Here is a 16,815-nt window from a genome sequence, read left to right as displayed (position 1 = left end):
ATAGTATCATATTTCTTCTTGAAAGATAGTGATGAGTGTACACGTAGGAGCCCAAACTCTGTACAACGTTGTACGAAGGTACGAAGGTACTTCTGGGTCTGTAGCCACTTGTTTGCACTGCTAGCTAGCTAGCCAGCTACCTTCGGAGTTAGCTGGCTACTGTAGGCAGGATACGCTATTCTTGACCTGAACATCCTAGCTAGCCCTACACGTACACGTACACGTGCGTTGTACGAAGGTACTTCCGTACGAAAGTACTCCGTAAATCCTGGCTGAGAACGAGACAAAGTCTATGCAAAGGCACATACCTTCGTAGTTACTATTCGTACTATGCTGTTCGCGGGTCGCCCTTCCGGCTCGATTCGCGAAACTGGCGGAAGGTACCAAATCGGTACCTTCCGCCAGTTTCAAATTAGTCGGTTAAAAAAACGTTGAAACCGCGTCCTTCCGGTGGGGAAATTTTCATCGCATTTTCATCGGTGATTTTTTTTCAACGAGGCTGACCGGAGATTTACGATCAAGGGGCGAAAATTTTGAAAGGCAAATCGGCCCACGCGCGCGCCCTTCAACGTGCCCGTAAGGGCGACCCGCGAACAGCATAGTATACTTGAACCACCTCTTCGTGAAGATCGGAGTGCAAAGCATAGGAGAACGGCAGACATGTTCATTGTTTCTCAAGAAAACGCTATTCATAACTCCGACGCACTCGAAAAATCGGGGGCGTTTAGCAGACTAGAACTGACACAAATTGCACAGAAGCGCGCGCACTTCGAACATGCAATACGTCGCAGGGCATTGGTGAGTCGCTACGTGAGATACATAAAATTTGAGAAAGATCTACACGACTTGTACAGCGCTCGAATGGTGAGTTCTAAGCAAGATAAAGTTTTAGGCTTCGTGTTTACCAATACGGGATTTCATAGGTCGAACATTCAAAACGGATGCGATTTTGCGGTGGTGAAGTATCGAAAGGCATCATTCGAATCGTTTACACTTTATTCCAGCGAGCTTTGAGTAAGTTCCGAGGGAATGTAGGCCTTTGGCTAGAGTTGACAACTTTCTGTTATACTCACGGTAGCCAGCGGTTGCTTTCTGAAGTTATATCCCATGCACTTCAGTTGAATCCATCGTGTTCTGGACTCTGGTCTTTCGCATCTTTGTGGGAATACGAGAAGAAGGTGAGTACCGTGGTGTATTTTTGTGTTTACATCTGATGTTATATGTTCTTTTGTTGAAAAGGGGGATGTGGCAGCAGCACGTCGTTTATTCATGCGCGGCTTGAGAATCAGCAATCAAAGCAAAGGTGCTGACAATGTTTAGCAATCGAAAACGTCGCATGCGTATCTCAATCTATCGTTTTTTAGTGCTTTGGATCAGTTTTTTTCGGTTTGAGAGTTCGTATCTTAGCTCTCTCTGCTCTCGAAGTCTTTGTCTAGGTTGCAGCGAAATAAAAGCGGTAGGGTGACTGATTTTTTCCTTTTCATGTGATAATACGATGAAGGCATCATATTTACATCTGCAGATCCCCGTTTCTACCTTCATATTCAAAACTGCTGTCGAGAATCATCCAGGTTGAAAGCTTGCCATGAAGCCCCTGGCTAATCTAACTTTCTTTTCGAGCAGCTGATTTCACGTTCCACTTGCAGCTGATTTATGCAGCCCTCGCACTTCAGGTATTATTTTGCCGGTGTTCGTGTACAAAAAAGTTTAAAGTTCTCGGCGTCATCCTCTTCTCAACTTCATAGGATCCCGTCATCAGTTGCGAAGTGGCATATTCAAAATATAGAGTCGCAATCACAAAACCATGTTTTGAGCTCTTGTCTTCCAAAACTAGGCCTATATTTGATAGTACGGTAGGAGCAGTTGTCTTGCTTACTAGGTGTACATGGTCCATAAAGCTATGAATCGTTTTGCAGTTCTCCACGATTGCGTCAGGGTTATTGGAGAAAATTATGGTGAAAGTGAAGAACAGAGAGAGAGTCAACGACCTCCGCCAACTTCTCAGGCAGTGAGTGAATGCGTGCACTTTTCTTCTTTTTTTATTTAAATAGTTGTCTGAGCCCCTTTGAATCCACTGACCATAACCTACGGACACTGTGTGCTTGGCATCGGCACAGCACATGTTGCCATCAGATTCATAATGACCTGCCTGTTGTACCTGACTCCAGGGGAGAAGTGCTTGCACAATTCTTGTGTGCATTTTCTGGAAAGATTTCTGTGGCAATCTCCTTATCAGAATCATACTTCCGGAAGTACTAGGCCCTAGGTAGGCCCTACAGTACGTGTACGTGTAGGCTGTACATTTAAGTGTCCTTGAAATTTAGCACGAATCTTAGAGATTATTATAGCCCTAATGGGACATACCTTCGTTCGTTACAGGTCCGAACTCATTTTTTTATTCGACCGAAGGTATCAAAATTCATTGAGGTTTTACTTGTACTGTACACGCACGTGTACAGTACAGTACGTGTACGTGTAGGGCTATGACTGGGCTATGTAGCACACATAGATACCTTCGAAGGTACTTTCGTACTTTCGTACTTTCGAAAGTACGAAAGTACTTTCGTACGAAAGTACTTCCTAGCATTTATTCGTGCTAGCTTGTACTCGTATTCCACGTCAAGTACAACACGTACCTTCAAAGGTACAGCAAAGGACGAGGTCAATTCCGCGAATAGTGCATCGTTTGCTTGTCTGCGCTGCCTCCGAAACTTCAATTTTTCAGAGCAACAACTCCGTTGAAACGCCCCGTGATTTGGCTTTTCAGATTCGCAAGTTTCCATTGCTTCTTTAAACTTCAGAGACACGGATGCAAACTTCTGACGAATCCCGCATATATTTGAAAAAACGTTTTGCAGATTTCCTTGAAAAGTCGCAAGAAGGAAATCACCACAAACTTATTGAAGATCTTGTGCTTCGCCGCGAACGACGTCTTTCGATCAACCTCAACGCACTCCGCCAGTTTGATGCATCTCTGGCGAACAGGTCGTGAGCACGAACGTTTTTCTTGTAGTCTTGCACCGTTTTCAGCTGTCTTTCTGTCTTGCAGCTTGCTACGTGAACCAGGGGAATATTTATCTTCGCTTACAGAGGCAGTTGGAGATGTAGTGAGTACAATCGACCCGAAGTATCTCTCTGAAGGGGACATTCGTATAACCTTTACCGGGGGGTAAGTTTGACCACTGCTTGTGAGTTTTCTCCCAAGTTGATGTTCCTCGTGCAGGTTTGGTTTCCATCGCATTTCACCTCGGGAGCTGTTATCGCCCTTCCTCGGCAAGATAGTAAATGTGGAGGGCATCGTTACGAAATGTAAGAATTATGTGGCTTACGTATAATTCCTCTGTTTTTTCAATTGCGTCACGAGTTCCATTCCATTCGTCATAGGTTCGTGCGTACGCCCGAAGGTTGTGAAGACTACCCATTTCTGTGAAGCAACTGGGTCTGTTTTGATAAAAAATGCAGATTCCCACTTTTTTCTAACATGTACGCTGTTCAGGAGATTTGTGAATCGGGAATATCGCGATGTGACATCTTCGAAAGGAACGCCTACCAGCACTGTTTACCCAACGAGGTAAAGAGCAAACAGCAAACCCCATGTCTCTTGCTTGCCCCAACTTTTCGCAAGGCACTGTGGTGCTTCCTAAATTACAGTCGGCAATTTTGGATTTTCAAGTTAGTTCTACAAGTCATTTATCATGAGTTATAACAACAGGGATGAGAACGGAAACTTGTTAACCACGGAATATGGGCTATGTTCGTATCGCGATTATCAGTCAATTAACGTGCAGGAGATGCCTGAATCCGCACCACCTGGTAAACTATGTTTCTTTTCCTGGTATTTTATTTGCTGTAACTTTGCATGCACGGATAGGTCAGTTACCCTGCTCCATAGATGTGGTACTTGAAGACGATTTAGTTGATCTTTGTAAACCGGGAGACCGCGTAAGTGTTGTAGGAATTTATAAGGTGGGTAGAAGAAAAAGGCGACAGGCATTTTTGTCTCTTACTGTTGACTGAAGTAACTCATTTCTTTTTAAGGCAATTCCCATGAGAACAAGTGGATCTGGCTTATCCGGTGTATTTCGGACTGTCCTCGTTGCACTTGGCATTTTCCAGCTCAGTAAAGAAGTTGTGGCCCCGTCCCTGAGCCACGAGGTTGGTCACCACAAAGTCTTTGCTTTCTATGAAGGCCGCTGCTTTGTTTATTCTATTTTCATCATATTCGATGGAGTCAGTGCATTAAATGTCGATTGCTCAAAACGACTGTCTTCGTCAGGACATCAAGAATATTAACGAACTTCCCAGAAAATTCAAGCCGAGAGCTCTGCTTGAGTTGCTCGGACGTTCATTTGCACCCTCCATTTGTGGTCACGACGTGCGCCAATTCAAATTCACACCTATTTATTTTATTTGTACTCAGATATTCTATCGATCGCAGCACATCAAAAGAGCGCTCGTTCTACTTTTGCTCGGTGGCAGTGAGAAAAACTTAAATAATGGGACGCATATCCGTGGCGATATCAACTGTTTGATGGTTGGAGATCCCTCTGTCGCAAAGTCACAACTTTTGAGGTGTGTGCTTGGTGTGGCTGCCTATGCTGTCAGGTGATTTTTTCTCGTTAAGTTGAGCTATATATGAGTCAGTCGTTTACGACAAATACTGAAGCTCGTGATGTCATGTAACCCTCAGCACCACTGGAAGAGGTTCATCTGGTGTTGGCCTCACAGCTGCAGTTACAACAGATCAAGAAACTGGTGAACGCAGGTTAGAGGTATGTCCACATTTTTGTGCTTCTCGGTTTCTTTTTGTTTTGAATTTTACTTATGAAGTTCCTCATGGTTGTTGTACAATACTTTTCACAGGCCGGGGCAATGGTACTTGCGGATAGAGGGGTCGTGTGCATCGATGAATTTGACAAGATGAATGATGCAGACCGAGTCGCCATTCACGAAGTTATGGAACAACAGACTGTGACTATAGCCAAGGTTATTCAATTTATGATCTCCTGCATATTATCATGGCTCCCAGATCTTTTTTTACATGGACATATTGTAATCAATGATTCTTGCAGGCCGGCATTCACGCCTCGTTGAATGCTCGTTGCAGTGTGGTTGCTGCTGCAAACCCAATTTATGGCAATTATGATCACAGCCAAGGGGTCACTCGCAACATTAACCTTCCAGACTCTTTGCTCTCACGTTTTGATTTACTCTTCATCGTCTTGGATCAATCGGATACTAAGGTCAGCACATCCCTATGTGCAGTTCTTGTGCTGCAAAACTTCTTCTTTTTTCGTTCATGGGAAAAATCTTACTACTGTACAGGTTGATCGCGATATTTCTGCGCACGTTCTTGGGATGCACTCGATGGAGACACTCGCTGCATCTACGACGAATATATTACATGGAGACTCCGCACTTATGCACAACAATGTCGTGCGTATTTGACTTGATTACAAAATATCTGTGCCACTAAATTTAATATGGTTTTGGGTTGACAGGAACCTGAAATGTACAGTTCGCACAAACCTGGCAGCACAGTACTCTCGAAACGTTTTTTACAAAAGTTCATTTACTATGCAAAGCATCGCCCATGGGATCCGATACTTAGTAAGGAATCAGAAACATTCATCGCTGAGCAGTATGCGCAGTGGAGAGTGGATAAGGTGAACTCTTTCTCAAATTTTCTTCCCACGGGGAACAACTATTGACGTTGACTCTCTGAGCACAGGCAAGTGATCCGAGAAATAGACGAACACTTCCCATCACTGCAAGGACACTTGAGACAATGATCCGATTATCCGTAGCGCATGCAAAGATGAGACTTTCCAAGTCTGTTGATGTTGAAGATGCCGCAGTTGCAATCGAGATCATGCGATTCATTGTTGAGTCAGAGGGGTTGGCTGCAAGCAATAATAAAAATATGGACAAAGATTCTGCACCCTGCGCTGATATGAACAAAAACCAGAATGGTATCTGTATCGAATACAACATGGATATTTCTGAAATCTCCAATAAAATTAAATACCACTTGTACACCCCAGAAATCGCTCTGATGGTTTCACTTAATGAGGTCGACCATTCCAAGATCTCACTTTTCCAGAAACGCCTTCACGAGTGAGTTGACTTTGAAGTCTGTGATGTATGTTTGCCTTCACTAATTTTATTCACAGCCTGATGTTCCACCGCGACTTTATTTCCTTGGAAGAACTCAACTTTGCAACTACGGCGTGGGTAGAAGAACATATTTTTACAGAAGAGGATGTTAAAAGGATAGTTGAAGAATTGAAGGTCAGTTGGTATTGTACTTCTATACCAAGCTAGAAATCAAGATTTTTGCACAGGCGACCAACAAACTGATGATAAATGAGGGCTTGGTTCACCTCATTTGAGTCACAATTTATCAAAGCTCTCAAATTATTCCCAAACACCCATACAATTCTCAGTTTGATGATACTCACAGTTGCAGAGCACTCGCTACTCGTACAGTCAACACCTTCGGAGTGTTCGGGGGAAGTGCGAAGCATTGTCTCCCATCTGGCCTCGCTTCCGGCCCCCGGGAGTGAAATTTCGACCATTCACGTGCGATTTAACCCTAACTTTGATCGAGCGCGCTTTCAGATCTCGCGTGTTTCATCGGAGTCGTAGTTTCGAGGGAGGGTTCGCAACTCGCAACGGGCGACGACGCGGAGGCACCGTCTCGTGAACCTTCGAAGGCAGAGTCTAGATAGTCTAGGATACTGCGATAGTAAAGTTTCTCTTTCCTCGGACGCCGCCGGACCTTCCCTATCGTCGCGTCGGAACGGCCGCGCGGCGAGGTCGCTACAACGACGCCGCGCGCGCCTCCCCACCCCGCACATCCCCTCCCTTCCTCCTCGCCGATACGATACGCTCCCAATGAAGACCGTGTCCCTGTTCAGCGGCATCGGCGGCCTCGACCTCGGCCTGGAGGAGGCCGGGCACGAGGTCATACTTCAGGTCGAGAACGACCCGCACTGCGTCCAGGTGCTGCAGCGGCAGTTCCCGGGGAAAGCGCTGGCGCGCGACGTCGCGGAGGTCAGGGACTTGCCGGAAGAGACCGAGCTCCTCGCCGCGGGGTTCCCGTGTCCGGTGAGCGCGCGCGCGTCGGAGTCGCCGTTCCCGTCGCACCGTCCCGCCGTCCCCGCGCGCGTCGTCCTCGTCCTCGTCCTCGTCCTCGTCGCGAAAACCTACCAACCGACCGAAAACCTTCGCGCATCCGCATCCACCGCCAGGACGTCTCCACGAGCAACCTTTCCCGCCCGGGGTTACGCCACGGCACGCAGACGAGCCTCGTGTCGCACGTCTTCCGCCTCCTCGAGAGAAGAAGAGTCCCGTGGGTGCTGCTCGAAAACGTCCCCGGACTTCTTATGTGGCACCACAAAGACGACCCGCCACAGCCTCCCGCAATCGCGTACGTCGCAGACGAGCTCGAACGCTTGGGGTACCGATGGGCGCAACGGGTCATCTGCCTCACCGGGATGGGGCTGCCGCAGATGAGGCGAAGGGTTTTCGTCATCGCGTCGACGCACGGAGACCCGCGAGACGTTTTGTTGTCAGGTGCGTTCTATACACTGGTCCCCACACGATCGCGTTCGCGTGGTGAACGCCGTGCATTAAGGACGTTTCCCGTCGTTTCTCTCCGCCTATCTCTCGGTCCCGATCTCCGACCTCGATGCCTGTCAACTCCACCTGACACCTTTGAACTCCACCCTGACGTCGCTTTGTATGGAATGGACCCTCAGCGCAGGCAGTGTGCTTTGGGCAGTGCATCGAGCTGAACTGCCGGGCGGGTAATAAACGTCAACAGAAGGACGTTATTACGGGTAATACGACGACGCCGACGAACGCAGAAAACGGCGGCGGCGGCGACGACGACGAAGAGAAGGACGAAGGCGATGATGCAAAAGAGGAGGAGGTGATGTGCGTTGAGTGCGCGCTCGACGCCACCGGCGGTGGCGGCAGCGGTGAGTCTACTTCCCATACGGCCCCGTTCACGAGTTGCGCGTCGTTTCTTAAGGGCTTCGCCGTCAGTTCTCATCACCGAGCTTCCCTTTCAACGAACATGTGACCGGTGAGACGCACGGCTGACCGACGCGTTCACCCACGATCGCTTCACCTGCGCGCGCAGGCGGAAAATGCTCGCATCCGCCGCGGGAATGCTACAAGTGCTTCATGACTCCCCCGTTCTGCGTCCCTAAAAGGCAGATGGCATGCGTGGACCTCGCGGAGAAGCGCAGCGGCCCGATTCTCAACGAGAACTGCACGCTGACGACGGCGAATGGTCGGCGAATCGTCATCGTGGAAGACCTGTGCGACGGAAAAGGCGAGACCGCGCCCCATCCGATGTTGCTCGCGTGTTGAACGCAATTCCTTAAGACTTTCTCCCTCGTTTTGTTTTCATCCCACGCCCGATTTTAAAATTTGACCGCGAATCCCAGTGACTTACCGACACTATACAACGTTGTATTCGTAATCCCGCCAGGCCTCGCGAGCGCGTTGACCGTGGGCGACGCGGAACGCCTCATGGGTTTACCCGCCGGGTGGACCAAGCCGTGCTTGCCTTTGCACGTCTCAGGGCGGGCGGTTCGTAACGGAAGGCAAAGGGGCATTAACGAAGACGCGCGGGCGTTGGGCGCGTTAGACGACGTGCACGGCGGTTCGCTCGCGGACGGCGAATCCGCGCACAACGCGAAGCGAATGGCGCTCCTCGGCATCGCCGTCGCGGTGCCTCAGGCTCTGTGGATCGGCGAGCGCCTCATGCGTCCGTACGATCTCAAGTTCTCCCGGGCTGGGGACGGCGTGCGGTTCAGAACGCCTATCCCGAAAGCGATAAGCGTCGGCGACGTCGCTCCGAAGAGCGCCGCGAGCGTGCACGACGCGGAAGAGATAGTTGTCGCGGACAGCGGGTGGCCGAGCGTCGCGTGGAACATCTTCGAGGGCGTCAACGTACGAAGTAAAGCTCAATCGTTTGGCGTTACTGATACGAGCCATACCACCGAGCTGTGGCGCGGCCGCCGGTCGTTGGCCGATTGCAACGACACGCCGATCATCCGCGGGTTCATCCCTCTCGGGGAGTTTCTACGCGACACGCCGAAGCCGAAGACCGCCGCGCAAGGGAGAGGTTCGGAAGCGCAAGTAACACCCGAGCTGACGAGGCTCTTCGAGCGCACCAGGCCGTACCTCGTTCGGCTCGCGTACGATCACGTGTACATCGAGCCGTTCGTGTTTCACGGGCTGGGCGGTAAGGCGCCGCCGAATGAAGGTTGTCAGCGCGCGGCGCCGAAGGTTGGCGAGGTGCGACCACATCCATGTTGCGCCCTACCTCGCATGTTTGTTGGACGTCGTTTCCTTTTGTGAGGGACTTTTACTTTTCCCGTCGCGTATCTTCACCCTGTGATCGCTTTCCTTTCAACGTACTTTTGATCGGTGATTTAGACGCACGACTGACCCAAGCGTTTCCTGTCGATCAGTACACGTTGGCGCACCCCGCGCCCGCGAACGCAGCGGAGATTGGGACGCAGGCGCTAAAAAACGCGGGCGGGCGAGGCGGCGGCAGCGACATCGACGACGACGACGCCGAGAAAGCGGGCGTCGTCGTGTGGGCCCCCGCGCGCGTCGGCCGCGCGGGGATGTCCGGGTCCGAACACGATAGCTATTGGCCGGCATTATCGCTGCACTTGGACGACGACCACAGCTTGATTCCCCCTCCGGCGTTAGAAGCGCACCGACTGTGCCAAACCGGAAACCGTCTGTGCGTGTACTTCGTGGAGGTGCGTTCTATACACTGGTCCCCACACGATCGCGTTCGCGTGGTGAACGCCGTGCATTAAGGACATTTCCCGTCGTTTCTCTCCGCCCATCCCACGGTTCCAATCTCCGACCTCGATGCCTTTCAACTCCACCTGACGCCTTTGAACTCCACCCCGACGTCGCTTTGTATGGAACGGCCCCGAGAACACGTTCGAGTGGAAAGACCCGGACGATTTACTCGATTTTGACACGTTTTACAGCGACGTCATGGACGCGAAGCCAATCGATTTGCGCGGTCGCGTGCGCTTCGCCAAAGCCCTGGAAGATGCGAGTGCGTGGCGCGCCGCGCAGCGACGCGCCGCGGAGACGCCCGCGGCGCGTGCCACTGCCACCGCTCGTCTCCAAGAAGAAGACGTCCTCAGGCGCGTTCTATACACTGTTCCCCATACAGTACGACCACGTTCGCGTGGTGAACGCCGTTTCTTAATGACGTTCGTCGGCGTTTCTCTCCGCCCATCCCTCGGTTTCAACCCCTGACTGCGATGCCATTCATTTCCAACTTACGCCTTTGAACTCCACCCCCGACGTCGCTTCGTATGGAACGACCTCAGGCACGTCGTCGGCGCGAGTGTCGCTGGCGTGCTCAACGCGCCGAGCGCGTGCGGCACGTGCCTCGTGTGCAAATCGAAAAAACGCACGAGCGAAGCAATTCCCTTTTCGCCGCGGCACAAGCCGCGAGCGTGCGTTAAACCGACGACGCTCGCGCCGCTGCGCGTCGTGAAAAAGAACGACGAGTGTGGGCAGCTCACGATTATTCCCCTTGCGCGTGCCGGGCACGTCGGCGCGAACCTGTCGCTGTTGCGCGAGCGAGCGGTCGGGAAGAAGATCAGTGTGCACTGGGCGAACGAACGCCTGATGTTCAAAGGTAGGTCGCTATTTTCTGTGGGATCCACCAGCACGCGATTCGCCACGCCATCTAATACGATCACGAACTAACCAATCGTATCCCTCCAATCGTATCCCTCCAGGCGCGATCGCCGGGTTCGATCCAGAGTCGTACTCGCACCGGATCGAGTACGACGACGGCGACGTCGAGCCGGGGCTGAAGCTGTGGCGCGAGACCGTGCACATGCGCACGGACGCTGACGTCGTCGAGGAGAAGGAGGAGAAGGAGAAGCGCGAGGCGGCAGAGAAAGAGAAAGAAAAGGGCGGTCTCGCCGCACCCGTCGCCGGCCTCGCCGCACCCGTTGTCTCGAGGAGTGAGAAGCGCAAGGCCGCGGACGACGACGACGGAGACGCCGCCGTCGCCGCCGCCGAAGACGGTGAGGAGGTGCTCATCAGTGGCGGTCGCGGCGGACGAGGGCGTGGACGAGGGCGCGGACGAGGGCGCGGCCGCGGAAGAGGCGGCAGCGGCGGAGGCGGCGGTGAGACTGTTCGCGTGTTGCACGTCGTTTCTTAAGGATTTCAAGGATTTCTTTCGCGCGCTACGAACTTCACGTTCTGACACGTGGGAGTGATATCCACAAATCGCATGCACGCGCGACTGACACGTGTCTTCCCTCGACCTATCGCAGGCGGCGGCCGTGGCGTTTTCCAAGAGACGACGCCGACCGAGCGATCCCAACGCCACGCCAACGCAGAGAATGTCACCCTGTCGGTCATGCCCTGTGTCGTCTGCGACAACGCGGAGGGGGCGCTAGGCGCGTTTTTGCTCTGCAAGGGCTGCTTTGAGCGCGGTAAGGACGTCGGCGGGCACTGGAAGTGCTTAGGGTTCGCTACGAACCCGGAAGGTGAGTACTTCTGCGACGACTGCCTCCGTGCGGAAGTCGGAAAGTAGCTGGGCGAGGAGGAGGAGGAGGAGGAGGAGGCGGGGGGGGGGGAAGGAGAAGCGAACGATCCGAAGACGACGACCTACGAGGAGGTTTTCGTGCAGACGGCGACGAGGAGGCGCCGCCGCCGAAGACGAAGTTTCTGCGCTGGCGACTCCTGTCAGGGTTCTCGTCGAGCGTCCTGACGACGCCGTCGCCGTGACGCACGCAGCTGGCGCGAGTGACGAAGAAAGAAAGAAAGAAAGAAAGAAAGAAAGGGAAGGAAGAGCAAACGAAAGACGACACGCGAGACGACGAGACGAATGAAAAAACCATGAACATGTTCATTTGTTCGTACTCGTACGAGTAGAATACAACACGTTACAGACTTCCGTACCGTACGTGTACTTCCGTACTGTACTTCCGTACGGAAAGATAGAATACTTCCGGAAATAGATACGAACTTCCGTACACGTGTACACGTAGAAGTACTTCCGTACTGTAGTACCTTCGTATGAAGGTACTTTCGTACGAAAGTACGAAAGTACGAAAGTACGAAAGTACGAAAGTACTTTCGTACTTTCGTACTTTCGAAAGTATCTCTAATAGAATACTTTCGTACGAAAGTAAGCAAGTTATTTCCGGAAGTACGAAAGTACGAAAGTACTTCCGACGAAGTTAGTTCTGATTACAACGTGTACACAATAAATGAGCTCTAACCCACTTCCGTAATAACTTACTGTACTGTGTACTGTACAATATCTGATTACAAAAAGACTGAGCTCTACACGTATAGGTCTCGTTCAGGGACGGAATTCCGTCCCTGAACGGGACTAACGTACAGTAACCCATCCGGGCAAAACATGTGATCTAAATGCGAGCAGACCACACTACGAACAATCCTCTCACGTAGTAAGCAACCCCACGACGGGATTCATGAAACCCATGTGAGCCTCACGAGCGCACGGAGCCGGGGCGATGTGGAAATCGCCAGCTGTGTCGGGCTCCATAAAAAGGATTTGCGCTGCCGCGCCCGCGTGGAAGTTTTCAGAGTCACGTGCGGTTCTGAGCGCGTACGAGATGGGCGCGCCAGCGATGCGGTCCCCGATGGCGTATACGAGCGCGACGGAGATGTGGCCCATGATGCGTCGTTTCCAATAGCTTTTGCTCCTCGCGATGGCGGAGATCGTGGCCTCGGTCGCGGCCTCGGAGGCGGCGTCGCCGGCGGGGACAGTACCTCTCGCACCGTGATCGGCAAGCTGGTTAAGGAACTTGCTGAAGCGCGGCGCCTTGAAACCGTACGTGTCGATGGCCATGGGCACGAGGCTGAAGCTGCGGCCCTCGGGGATGTTGCCGTACCAGTTGAGCTTCTTCTTCTCCGCCTCGAGCACGATCTCGCTCGGCTGGATGTTCGCTGGTGAGCGGGTCGCAGCGGGGCGCTGACCGTTGTATTTCGCGCGCCCGTCACCTTTGAACGGGTGGGGGACGACGACGTCACCGAGGGTCCTGGTCACCTCGCTGTCGAGTCCCATGATGCTGATGTCGACGGTTTTCGCGCGGTCGTGGCGTGCGCCTCGCGCGATGTCGGGGGGGAGGAGACCACGGAGGCCTTTCGTCTCGACGCCGAGTCCAACGTCTTTGCACAGCTGTGCGACGGCTTGCACCACGCGGTCGTGGGTGAGGACCCTGTTGCCGCCGGCGTTGCCTTCCTTGTGCTTGAGGATGTGGTGGACGGCGTTGTGTGTGAACGTCTCGTTGCCGCACTCGGCATGGTGGCATGCGAGTTTCCGGTCGATGAGGATCTTGATGGCGGCGGGGATGAGGCCGAGCTCGAGGCGAACTTGGTTTCGCACGTGACCGGTGGAGAGCTCCACGGCCTTCGAGAAAGGGATCACCGTGTGTCAGGCGGTCGCGCCTTCGCCCCGGAGCGAATCCATGGATACCGCGACCTGGGCGGCGAACTCGCGGACGTGTGGGTCCTCGGAGTGGTCGTCGCTGAGTCCCACGGCGGAGGCCCTCACGCGCTCGAACTGTACGTGTACAACGTACAGTATCACCCGTTTGCAAATCTCGCCAAAAGCTTGAAACTTTTCATCGGGTTCCCGAAGGAGAAATGACGCACCTGAGGGAGACCTTACTAATTACTGTACCCATACGAGAGAGGTTTCGAATTTGACCGAAAACCTGATGGATTTCATCGGTGGGCGAAAAGTTTCAAACTTTTGGCGAAAACATGCAAACGGTGATACAGTAGTGTACGTGTACAGCTGTACACTACGTGTACGTGTACTGTACGTAGATAGGTACGAAAGTACTTTCGTACTTTCGAAAGTACTTCAAAGTACTTTCGTACTTTCGAAAGTACTTCAAAGTACTTTCGTACTTTGTACGAAAGTACCTTCGTACTTTCGTACTTTCGTATCTATTTTCGAAAGTACAAAGTACAACGTACGTGTACATACAACGTACGAAAGTACTTTCGTACTTTCGAAAGTATCTTTCGTACGAAAGTACTTTCGTACGAAAGTACTTCCGTACCTTCGAAGGTACTGTACTTTCGAAAGTACGAAAGTACTTCGTTCCGTACCTTCGAGGTAGCTATTCTATACAGGTACGAAAGTACTTTCGTACTTTCGTATCTTTTAGCCTGGTATCATAAACAACTTACCTTCGCAGTTCGTATCAGGGCAAAGGGCGTCACGTCTGTGTACACGTACAGCTGTACAGTACACGTAACTTGTACGTGTACGTGTACAGTCAAGAGCTGATCGTCGTCGCACGTTATTCCGTGCGGCCCGCAACCCGCGGATGTACGCGAACCAGGACCCCAGGTCCGCGCGTCCTCTCTCTCTCTCTCTCGCTCGCTCTCGCGCGCGTCCGCGCGGGATCCCCGCCCGCCGCGGGCGGCGAGATTCCTTCGCGCGCGCGCCGCGCCCACAGCCTCTGGGGTGCCCGCTTCCTCGTTCCCGTACGACCCCGTTCGCGTGGTGAACGTCGTTGCTTAAGGACGCTCCTTCCCCCACCCCTCCCCCACGCGTTATCCGTCGCAGCCGCGCGCGGCTGTTCGGCGGCGGCGGCGGCGACGTCGAGTCCGGTGCCGGCGGATCGCAGAGCAGCGACCAAGACCTCGAGCGCGACAACGACGCGGCATTGAACCGCATGGGCGATCGCGTCGCGATGCTTCGAAAAGTGAGGAGACTATTTTCCACACGACCCGTTCGCGTGTTGAACGAAGGTCGTTTCTTAAGGATTCTCCTCTCTCGACCCCTCGACAGATCACCGGGGACATTCACAAGGAGGCGGACTCGCACCACTCGTTGCTGGATGGCATAGGCAATGCTATGGGCGACGCGACCGGCGCGCTGTCGCAGACGTTGACGCAGTTCAGGTGCGTTCTGTGCGTGTTGCTTTCACCCAACTCCCCTCGGTTTCAACATTTGATCGCGTGGGTCCCTTTCAACTGACCGATTCACATCGTGTGTATGGAATCACCATTATCATCAGAGAGGTATTCGTGGATAACAAAAACGGGCGGAATTTTTGTTCACTAGTCGGGGGGATGGTGTTCGTGATTTGGCTGCTGTATTACCTCTCTTCTTCCGGGGGTTGAGACGTGGCGAGACGAGACGAGGCGATATGAGGCGAAGCGAGACGAGGCGAGAAGTCGCGCGCGTAGTCTCCGTAGAGTCGAATCGATGAGACTGCCCTTCGTAGCCCTCCCTCGTGCTCCTTGATCTGTGATCTTCTCGCGTCCTCGTTCCTTCTTTACTTTCCCGCGTCGTCTCGTCATCGTCGTCGTGCCTTCAGGACCATCGTTTACATCATCACGCCGGTCGTCACACCGGAGAGCCTTTCCACGTCGGGATGACCCGCTGGAGGTACTGCTGCCAACTCGCTTCCGCGTCCGCGTCCGCGTCCACTTTCGCTTTCGATGCGGCGGCGTCTGACTCCGACTCTGACTTCTTCTTCGCGTCGTCGCGCTCGCGTTTTTCCAGCACGACCACCCACGTCCACGTCTCATTCTCTCCGGGGAGTCGCGCCTAGGACGAAGAAAGTTCTCCAGAAATGAAGCTCAAAACGCGAGGGGGCAATACGGAAAGTAGTCTCGTCTCACCTTGAACCGCGCGCACGCGTCTGCGATGGCGGAAAGCATATCTGTGTCAAGGTCGTCGCTCTTCGCGAGCGCGACAGGTGCGAGCGCGGCGACGACGTCGCGCGTCACCTTCCTCTCATCCGCGACGACGCGCTCGGAGATGCTCACCGCGCGCCGCCGCGCAGCGCCGTCGTCATCGTCCTTTGTCCGACCCGCGAACGCGGACGTATGCGTCTCAGTCTCGTCATCGCGCGTCGGGAAATGCTTCAGGTCGCTGATGTCGTCGTAGCACCGTTCGTATGACGCGATCGTCGCGTATGCTTCGCCGGCGTTGAACGCTTCAGCGCGCGCGATGATCGGCTTCGAGAGTGCCTTCGTGCGTAGGATTCAAAAAGAAAAAAATTACGGACGACGAGATACAGTACGCCGTTTCCTCACCTTTAGTGCGTCGCGGCACGGCGCGCGGAAATGCCCGACGTGCTCGTCCTCGAGGACGCGCGGCAACTCCGCGAACGACCACGCGAGAAGCGCGAGGTCTTCGATCGCAGCGCGGTCGCGCGTCCACCGATCGCGGGAGAATTTCGACGCGAGCGACGCCACCGCGTTCGCCGTCGCCGCCCTAATGGGGTAGGTGATGGACGACGTGGAAAAAAACAACTGGTCAGTGCGCGTGTAAGTGATAAACTGATGATTGTACTGTAGACGTGACTGATATAGGATAACTGATGATCTGGTTAGTGAAAAAGTAAGTATCGCTGACGTGACGGAATGTGTGGTCGGTAACGTACCTCGCCGCTCTCGCGGCTTCGTAGCTCCACGCGCCGCGCGACGTCTTCGGTGTCGCCGGTCCGGGCATCGTTGCGAGCGCGAACGCGAGCCGAGAGACCGCGGCGGGGGTGTACCCGTAGGGCATGTGCCACGCGTGATGCATTCCGGGCGGTGGCGGTTCGAGCGCCTCGAGCGGCTGTCGCGCCCCGAGCGCCTTGGTCACGTGAAGCGCGTGCTGGGCGAAGCGACGCGTCGGTCAGCGACGCGTCACGCCGGTCGAGCGTCGAGTGTCGAAAAGAACGCGCGGGTGAAGAGCAGCCAATCACCACGGGAGTGAAAAGTCCTCCTTCGAGAGACTGCGCACGGCGCGCGAAC

The 16,815-nt window shown here is 53.5% G+C and overlaps 6 protein-coding genes across 6 annotated transcripts; 4 read left to right on the top strand and 2 right to left on the bottom strand.

Moving 5' to 3' along the window:
• Positions 1–638: 638 nt before the first annotated feature.
• On the top strand, positions 639–2,375 carry MICPUCDRAFT_55453 (uncharacterized protein). The gene is made up of 8 exons (XM_003056396.1): positions 639–864; positions 924–1,178; positions 1,240–1,303; positions 1,365–1,456; positions 1,523–1,571; positions 1,624–1,673; positions 1,746–1,853; positions 1,917–2,375. Exons 1-8 carry the CDS (start codon positions 661–663, stop codon positions 2,010–2,012), a joined length of 918 nt encoding a protein of 305 aa, XP_003056442.1. The 5' UTR covers positions 639–660; the 3' UTR covers positions 2,013–2,375.
• A 434-nt stretch (positions 2,376–2,809) lies between these two features.
• On the top strand, positions 2,810–6,871 carry MICPUCDRAFT_31581 (uncharacterized protein; the record flags this gene model as incomplete). Its single annotated transcript, XM_003056395.1, has 19 exons — positions 2,810–2,988; positions 3,050–3,169; positions 3,224–3,309; positions 3,385–3,439; positions 3,497–3,571; positions 3,713–3,813; positions 3,872–3,966; positions 4,039–4,155; positions 4,277–4,375; positions 4,439–4,605; positions 4,691–4,772; positions 4,864–4,986; positions 5,073–5,243; positions 5,326–5,436; positions 5,502–5,666; positions 5,732–5,972; positions 6,045–6,117; positions 6,174–6,291; positions 6,345–6,871. 19 exons carry the CDS (start codon positions 2,810–2,812, stop codon positions 6,390–6,392), a joined length of 2,226 nt encoding a protein of 741 aa, XP_003056441.1. The 3' UTR covers positions 6,393–6,871.
• A 26-nt stretch (positions 6,872–6,897) lies between these two features.
• Positions 6,898–11,608, top strand: MICPUCDRAFT_71051 (cytosine-specific DNA methylase; the record flags this gene model as incomplete). Its single annotated transcript, XM_003056394.1, has 10 exons — positions 6,898–7,110; positions 7,254–7,578; positions 7,764–7,985; positions 8,150–8,344; positions 8,504–9,315; positions 9,492–9,791; positions 9,976–10,193; positions 10,383–10,696; positions 10,800–11,195; positions 11,346–11,608. The coding sequence occupies 10 exons, from the start codon at positions 6,898–6,900 to the stop codon at positions 11,606–11,608; spliced, it is 3,258 nt and encodes a 1,085-aa protein (XP_003056440.1).
• An 869-nt stretch (positions 11,609–12,477) lies between these two features.
• Positions 12,478–13,775, bottom strand: MICPUCDRAFT_46544 (uncharacterized protein). Its single transcript, XM_003056004.1, has one exon. The coding sequence runs from the start codon at positions 13,109–13,111 to the stop codon at positions 12,485–12,487; it is 627 nt and encodes a 208-aa protein (XP_003056050.1). The 5' UTR covers positions 13,112–13,775; the 3' UTR covers positions 12,478–12,484.
• A 597-nt stretch (positions 13,776–14,372) lies between these two features.
• Positions 14,373–15,288, top strand: MICPUCDRAFT_64586 (uncharacterized protein). Its single transcript, XM_003056393.1, has 3 exons — positions 14,373–14,410; positions 14,630–14,768; positions 14,855–15,288. The coding sequence occupies exons 1-3, from the start codon at positions 14,388–14,390 to the stop codon at positions 15,041–15,043; spliced, it is 351 nt and encodes a 116-aa protein (XP_003056439.1). The 5' UTR covers positions 14,373–14,387; the 3' UTR covers positions 15,044–15,288.
• Positions 15,264–16,603, bottom strand: MICPUCDRAFT_55445 (uncharacterized protein; the record flags this gene model as incomplete). The annotated part of the gene is made up of 3 exons (XM_003056003.1): positions 15,264–16,044; positions 16,111–16,291; positions 16,461–16,603. The coding sequence occupies 3 exons, from the start codon at positions 16,601–16,603 to the stop codon at positions 15,652–15,654; spliced, it is 717 nt and encodes a 238-aa protein (XP_003056049.1). The 3' UTR covers positions 15,264–15,651.
• Positions 16,604–16,815: the final 212 nt, after the last annotated feature.

Source organism: Micromonas pusilla (assembly GCF_000151265.4).
Source record: "Micromonas pusilla CCMP1545 genomic scaffold MICPUCscaffold_2, whole genome shotgun sequence".
Taxonomy (NCBI): Eukaryota; Viridiplantae; Chlorophyta; class Mamiellophyceae; order Mamiellales; family Mamiellaceae; genus Micromonas; species Micromonas pusilla.
This window is presented reverse-complemented; position numbering and strand designations above follow the sequence as displayed.